The sequence below is a fragment of the Lissotriton vulgaris genome, chromosome 8 (genome assembly GCF_964263255.1).
Source record: "Lissotriton vulgaris chromosome 8, aLisVul1.2, whole genome shotgun sequence".
NCBI lineage: Eukaryota > Metazoa > Chordata > Amphibia > Caudata > Salamandridae > Lissotriton > Lissotriton vulgaris.
Genome location: NC_141696.1, coordinates 1,059,511,882 through 1,059,520,389, shown reverse-complemented (window position 1 = coordinate 1,059,520,389; position 8,508 = coordinate 1,059,511,882). Strand labels below are relative to the sequence as shown.

General features: G+C 43.5%; 1 protein-coding gene across 1 annotated transcript; it reads left to right on the top strand.

The window, feature by feature from the left end:
- Positions 1-881: 881 nt before the first annotated feature.
- Positions 882-1,841, top strand: LOC147698284 (uncharacterized). Its single transcript, XM_086933419.1, has one exon. The coding sequence runs from the start codon at positions 882-884 to the stop codon at positions 1,839-1,841; it is 960 nt and encodes a 319-aa protein (XP_086789545.1).
- Positions 1,842-8,508: the final 6,667 nt, after the last annotated feature.

Sequence of the window (8,508 nt, the reverse complement as noted above, 5' to 3'; positions counted from 1 at the left end):
TGAGGATGATACACATGCAATGTCTACAATGTTCTCTTTCCATTTTTTGTTCTCACATAGGAAAGACCTATTGCATCAACAGAACAATACTGAGAAGATGTGGTAGGATGGTTTCTAATTGATCACTCTTATGTTTATTTTCTTATTTGTTAGTTGAGCACATATGATAGTGCCCTTGCAGTAGCAGAGTGTAGCTTGGCCCTGACGAATGCCAGTGATACTTCACAGTAAGGCAGAAACATGTTGGCCCTGTATAGATCTTTGTCTTGATTTCTACCAAGCAAGTTAGACAGTGATTATTTCACACTGTCAGTCCACTATTTTTTTAATCTGACGTCCAGGTAAACACTATTAAAGGTCTTTATTTGCCTTGATATCCATTTTAATGCACTTCACTTTTCTTATTTTTTGCACTGCACATATCAGTCCCACTATCTAGACTTACAACTGTGGTAACCATACCTTGGTCTTGTGATGCGTTGCTAATATCTAACTGGGTGATCGCACACAGACCTGGTTTTGGAAGTCCTAGATGATGAGGCTCCGCCATCAGGTGGGCTGATAGGACTTAATCAACAACAGTTGATAGTCTTTATTTAAATTATTTGTTGTGCAACCTTACCAGTGTTAATTGTTATATCTCAGCACCACTTGACCTACAGGCTTTGTTGTTATTTAGGTAGTTACACAGGGGGTATTAGCCTGTTTGGTCGTTAAACACTTCCCTCGGACCCTCTCTTACGAGTTGTTATGATAGTGTATGGAGCAGCCTCGGCTGCGGGTCTTTGTTTCTCTATTTAGCACCACACAGCAAATGTTGTAGTGCAATTTAGCTCACCCACTTTATTTATTTAGTTGTCTGTCTGTTGCAGTTCCTCACTATGGAGGAATTTGGTGGCTTAGCATTTGACGATGAGGATCTCAATTCCATCCTAAGTAACAACCCCAGCATATTAGATGACTTACCCTCCACCTCTACTCCCACGACAGAGGATGATTGGGTTAAACTTTTGAACCTGAAAAAGAATCACTCCCGTATCTCATTACACGGTGTGATTATGAACGAGTACCTACATGGTAAGTGTGCACCATCTGGCTTGATCGTCACCACGACACCCAGACTCTTTCTGAAAGATAAAGAATTCTTGAAAAATTGGGCTTTGATTGGATGGCGGTGCACCAGTGATTGGCTGGTTTTAATTATTAAAACAGCAAAGAAAACAGCTGATGCCTTATTGGTAGAGATCCAAGTTTTGGAGGGTCAAATCAACGCAGCTGTGCGGCCTGTGATCTACAAAAAGAACTTGGAAGATGCCAATAAAACGAACAAAGAATATTATGACAACATTCTGCTTAACAAAGTGGAGAAGTTCAAAAAAGACTTGGCACGTTTCTCCATGGAATTGGCTTACCCCTACTTGAGTGACTCCTATGTAGCTCCTTCTACCAACTCCAAAGGTAGGAGATACGGGTCTAATTATTCTTCTTCGGGCTCGGACTCGGGCTCTAGTGATCAAGGGAACTCCAACACAGGCCCTAACACCGGGACACGTGGTGGTGGTTTCCAACGAAGACCTAATAGAGGCCGGGGAGGACAACAGTACCCCAATCCGGGACAGTGGTGGCCCCCAGGCCCATGGAATTATCATTCCGGGGCAATGGGCCCCCCACCTATGGGTCACCCTATGCCCATGTATCCCCCAAACCCGTCATTCTACTATGATCAGTCTTTTTTATGGCAGGGCCGAGGCAGGAACCGCGGCAAAAGGAGAGGCCAACAAACTGTGAATTGGGCTCCTCAGCCCAACAAGACAGGCCCGACAACAGGAGCTGCGACCTAGTAGTGAACCTGAGCTCGAGGACTATGACACCGCTTGAGAACACTGTTTTGAACAAAGGGCTGGGCTTTGTTCCTACCAATACAGGCGATATGTTCAAATTGAGGTGCGAGCTCGAAAGTTTTTATAGGAAAATACGTCTGCATTTCTTCTTCAAAACATCTAGCTCTAACATGAACGAGTCCAATAATCTTGACCAAGGTGAACAGAATACCGACCTTAGACCCAAATCGACATTTACTCCTCTGAACCAACAAGTACCAGCAAATGTCTTAGCTTTTGAACAAGCAGTGACACACGAGGTCACTAATACCGAACAACGACGGAAGACTTTTCATAACATGTCCAACTTAGAGAAATCAGCACTTTCTGCTCTGTCTAATGACAGGTCTCTGACTATCAAGCCGGCTGACAAGGGCGGAGCCATAGTGCTACAGGACACCACAATCTATCATCAAGAATGTCAACGACAACTAAATGACACCAAATCCTACCGTCTCCTTAATGAAGACCCTACTCCCAGAATCTCGAATGACATCAAGAGTCTGGTGGAGGAAGGAACAGCAGAAGGCTGGATTACCCCTCACGAAGCAAGATATCTAATAACTACACACCCGGTTATTCCTTACTTCTACTGCCTTCCGAAAATACATAAGGCCCAGAGACCGCCCCCGGGAAGGCCCATAATTTCGGGCATAGGTTCATTACTCGAGCCTTTATCTACCTTTGTGGATTTCTTCCTAAAACCTATCGTGAAGGAAACACCAACATACCTACAGGATACTGGTGATGTGCTCAGACTCCTGGCCGACATTGAGTTCAACGTTGAGACAGACCTACTGGTCAGCTTCGACGTTGAATCATTGTATACGTCAATCCCGCAGCAAGAAACACTGGATTGCATCAGGAGCCTCCTTGAGGCTAGACAAATGGATACCATAACACCCGTTGCTTTCATCATGGAGTGTGCAAGGATCGCCATGATGGAAAACTTTTTTCAGTACCAGAACGATCTCTACCTCCAGGTGTCAGGGACCTCAATGGGGAGTGTCTTTGCGCCTAGCTTGGCAAACCTTTACATGCACCAATTCGAACAAGACCATGTATTGAACCACAGTAACCCCTTCATCCATCAGGTGGTACTGTGGAAACGATACATCGATGACATCTTGGTGATTTGGAGAGGGACGGTAACAGAGGTATCGTCCTTTCATACATGGTTAAACTCTAGGAATCAGTTTCTTAAGTTTACCATGGAGAGTAGCAAAGATAAATTGGCGTACCTTGACCTCCAGATCTTCCCGGCAGAGGGTGGCCTACAGAGTGAACTTTTTAAGAAACCGATGGCACGTAACTCGCTTCTGTCATTTCAGAGCTTTCATCCTCAATCACTACGCGAGAATTTACCTGTAGGCCAATTTCTCAGGGTTAGACGGAATTGTTCGTCTAACACCTTATATGAACATCATGCCAAGGAACTGGCACTCAACCTGAAAGATCGGCATTACCCTAACCAACTAATACGCCGGGCACGAAAGAGAGCATTGAACAACAATCGTGAGGCACTCCTGCAACACCAGAGGCCCGAGACTACCAGAGACCGGATGACTATGGTTCAAACTTTCACTATATCTTCCAATCAAGTGAAGAAAATCATACTGAAGCATTGGAAAATTCTCAATACAGGTGCAGGGACAATACCTCGCCCGTTGTTTGCATTTAAAAGAGGACCATCTATTCGAGATAACCTGGTGCACACTAGACCTCGCAACGAGATAAAACAAACCACCAACACCCTCTGGAATAGTAATCCAGTCCAAGGCCATTACCTCTGTGGGAACTGTGCTGCCTGTCCACAGACACGGAAGACCTTGACAATTGACATGGGCACGAACAGACCTTGGAGACTGACAAGGCACACAAACTGCAATTCAGAAAAAGTAATATACCTGATCACTTGCCCTTGCAAGAAGCAATATGTGGGTCATACAACGCGGATGATTAAGTCTTGCATCAGCGAACATAAAAGCACAATCCGTTGCAGGAAGCAATCTACAGGCCTCACCAATCACTTTCTGGAAGCAAATCATAAAGTTGAGGATTTGTTCTGGGTTGTGCTGGAACAGCCATACATTCCACAACATATTACTGATGTCTCCCACTTTCTCTTTGTTAAGGAGCAACGGTGGATTTACAGATTGAAATCTGATGTCAACGGACTGAATGACAGCATTCCATGGTTATCCATCTGAACACAACACTTGCCATTGGGTGCCCTTTGATATCACAACAAGGTGCGCTGACTACTGTAGATTGAGTTTCCCACATATCTGTGGCGCTCACTATATCAGGCACCTTTTAAATTACTTTTCAGGTTCAAAAACTTGGGTGTCTACTGACCCACCCATTTCCAGACTTACCAATATAAGCAGCAATTTTGATCATTTCCATCATTGATCTTAATCTTGATCTCCCATCTTTCATTAATATCTTATGATAGCGCCTAGGGGTCCAGGGAAGTATGATAGCAAATCTTTCCCCTGATCCACATTTAGTCATTGCTGGTTTTAGGCCGTGCAGTGTCCTCCACGCTACCTATGACTGGCAATCACCCAGTGATTTCAGCAACGAACATCATTGTCCAATGGTATTAACAAAGAAATGATCTTTGCTTTAATTTTGATGACAATTGCGCCGCGGCGCCTGTTTTGGCAATAATAATACTGTTCTCATAGCTTCCGCATAGATGCGGTGGGCAGTGCTGAGCATGGAGGTTATTGCGCAAAGGCGATACATACTTAGGCAGTGTCTCGCTCCCGACGTGTAACGAGAGAAAGTACACCGCCAACGGTCATGCGCTGTGCACTTCAGTGGGCGCACTTGCCTTCACGCATGCGCGCCCGTTGTTCGTGTTAGTTTGCGCACGAGCGGGGGATAACTGTCCTACACAGCGCAATGGCAGCGCGTCAGAAGGACGGCCCAGCTGAGTTCTATCATTCAATCAGCTGCGCTATAAATAGACGGAAGTCCTGTCCGTCGGTGCCTCCCCTTCGGCTCGTGATTCCGCCGCAAGGTACCGACGGACAGGTAAGATGGGACCGGGCTGCTCAGACCTAGGGGGCTGTAGGCATTAGTTTATAGTTTTGCCACTCTATTTGATGGATAGTAAAGATTGCTGGGACACTATTCCACCAGTTATTAGCAGCATTAACAAACGGCTGTTTTTTAGACATCAGCCGGTGCCTTGGCATAACGCTGTGGTACAAAACTTTCCCCATGAACACACTGAAGGGGACCAGATACCTGAGTCACTCATGGTACTGGGTAGTATAGGCCCAAGGGACTAACGAGTCTTTAGTTTGGCCTTCCCGCTTGAGGAATAGCTTACGTTTAGGGGAGACACCTTCCATCATTTGTAAACAGCAACATTTCCCAGCGGTTTACATAGACATCGGTAGATGTCGTGGGACAACCATTTAGTACCCCATTGACAATCATTGAAGGGGATCAGATACCTTAGCTGTCCGATGAGGCCATTAAAGACACCGGTGGGTTACTAGTTACAGACAGATAAGAAAATAGGTGGGTTTCTTTAACAGTACACAGAGGTCGTATCCTCAAGACATGCATCTATCACAGAGATTGTCTTTGCATGTTTAGAGCGGTGCCTTATTCGTCCGAGCAGTTTGCGGGTGAGGTGAGGTCCACTTCCCATAAACTGATGGGTAAGTGTCAAACTTTTGTATGTTTATTCTTTTTGTGATGTAATATAATACACTTTATATGCGACTATCACAGAGGCGTGATGGTCCAGTCTGAGAGTATTCTATATTACCACTGGTTATGCACGAGTAACAGCAACTTTTACTTTATTCTCGCTGTAGATTTAATTGTGAGGATGATACACATGCAATGTCTACAATGTTCTCTTTCCATTTTTTGTTCTCACATAGGAAAGACCTATTGCATCAACAGAACAATACTGAGAAGATGTGGTAGGATGGTTTCTAATTGATCACTCTTATGTTTATTTTCTTATTTCTTAGTTGAGCACATATGATAGTGCCCTTGCAGTAGCAGAGTGTAGCTTGGCCCTGACGAATGCCAGTGATACTTCACAGTAAGGCAGAAACATGTTGGCCCTGTATAGATCTTTGTCTTGATTTCTACCAAGCAAGTTACACAGTGATTATTTCACACTGTCAGTCCACTATTTTTTTAATCTGACGTCCAGGTAAACACTATTAAAGGTCTTTGTTTGCCTTGATAGCCATTTTAATGCACTTCACTTTTCTTATTTTTTGCACTGCACATATCAGTCCCACTATCTAGACTTACAACTGTGGTAACCATACCTTGGTCTTGTGATGCGTTGCTAATATCTAACTGGGTGATCGCACACAGACCTGGTTTTGGAAGTCCTAGATGATGAGGCTCCGCCATCAGGTGGGCTGATAGGACTTAATCAACAACAGTTGATAGTCTTTATTTGAATTATTTGTTGTGCAACCTTACCAGTGTTAATTGTTATATCTCAGCACCACTTGACCTACAGGCTTTGTTGTTATTTAGGTAGTTACACAGGGGGTATTAGCCTGTTTGGTCGTTAAACACTTCCCTCAGACCCTCTCTTACGAGTTGTTATGATAAAGCAAGAATGAGGCACATAAGGTCTGTCACCAACCGACAGACTAGTAGCTTTCACCTGGTCTAACTAGCACACACTCACACTATAAGGTGACCTGTACATTTGTTTCAACTCATTTTGTTTTATATGTTTATGTTTTGCATGATATTTGTATCTCAAGAAGTACCTTTTTAAAAACAAAACTAGGGTATTCACAATGTATCAAACCAGTGAAGGCTCCAAATTACTTGGTGAAGCTCTTACACACATTTAAAGGCCTCTTATGGGTGGTAGAGTTAGATCCTTACGTTATGTATTGTCTTGCTTTAGCGCTACTCACCAGCTATGACAGTGTCTTTGACATTTTTCGCCTTTGTGCTAGCACCAATGAATGAATAAAAGACAATTTATAAAGTACACAGCTGCTTCCAAAGGACAACACACTAGAAGACAATAAAGCTGTTTCCTCTGCAGTAGATGATGCACCTCATTGGGGGTGAATCTGCGTCTTCAAATGATGCCCCTAGGTGGGAAAATAGCCAATTAAACACTGTTTAGTGGACATAGGCACAAATATAAACAGTAGACTATTTTAAAGTAAATTCTAAGACATCTGCTTCAGTGTTCTAAAGGTTGTATACATCTTTCCATTGGCTCCTATCAGCCCTGCACGGGAAGGCTCACGAAGCTCCATCTCTCATCAAAGTTTTCACTGATTCACCAGAGAATAGCTTAACAATGAATACACAAACTCTTAGAGTTAAGAGTAACACAGTATAGTCAAGAGGTAGTTTAAATTTATACCATCACCAAACCTTTTAACTCACTCTATCCCACTGTTTGTCACATAATATCAGCAAATGTCATACTGTCAACTTAACGAAGGGCTAATTTCATTCTGTGAGGTGGAAACCCTTAAATCAGGTAGGTTTTCATTCACTGCACTTTTAAAATACATTCTGATTTTTAAACCTGCCAAGGACTGGGAGGCCAGGCGTAAAACCCTGACCCTCTTTGCCAGGCCCTGTGCCTTCCAATGTCCCTCCATGGCTGTGAGGGTCTTAAAGCCCTGGTCCCCATACCCTCTGAGGCTCCGCCTCCTCAGTCACACTGTATCTTTTGAAGTTATAAAGTGTAACTCACCATATCCCCTAACTTGCCTGGTGAAATGGGATCATTGCTATCAATATTATTCCCCTTGTTTACCTGCATGAGTCAAACAAGACCATATGTTGAAGAGGACTGATCAGGCCTCCTTAGGGGGACACCTTTGTTATCAACAGTACAGGAAAATGCCCCCTTTCCACAGTTTGGTAGATATAATAAGTTTCCAAAGAGCTCAGCAGATCCATTGTCCTTGGTCCCACAGCACTGGCTGCACTCTGGACAGGTAGGCCCTTGATGTGCAAGCCTTTCCTAAATGATCATGGGCCCGATTCACAGACCTAACTTAAGACAAAATCCTAAACTTACTACCATTTTGGTAGTCACAGAAGGCACTTACTCATTTTGGTATTCACAGAAGTCATTTAGGAGTCCTAAAGTTAGGAGTCCTAACTTTACTACTACTAAACTGAGAAAAATCCTAACTATAAGACTTTCGGTATTCACAGGAGGCCTTTAGGAGTCCTAAAGTTAGGACTCCTAACTTTAGGACTTTAGGACTCCCACATACCTGCAGATTGTACAATCACTGACCCAATTAGGCTGATGTCGTCACTTCCTAGAGATATACACTGAGAGAAACACTACATTTTAGTGTGGTCATCCATTGGAGAACTTCACCAATGACCTACCCATTCTCATGTGCATTGAGCATTGAGACATGAGAAGGGGTATGTCATTGGTGAAGTTCTCCAATGGATTATTTGACGACATGAAACATGTTGACCTTATAAGTCACCAAGGATCATAGTCTCCACTGGTGACACCACGTTTTTAATAAGTCAGGTATACTCATGGATTAAAAATTTTGATTTGAGACATGCCTTGTCTTTTTTAAGGAACTACTACTCATCTAGTGGCTCCTTGTTCTCTGATCTA

Bases quoted from the DNA above. Each gene is read 5' to 3' on its own strand.
- LOC147698284 (XM_086933419.1), top strand. From the start codon at position 882: ATGGAGGAATTTGGTGGCTTAGCATTTGACGATGAGGATCTCAATTCC.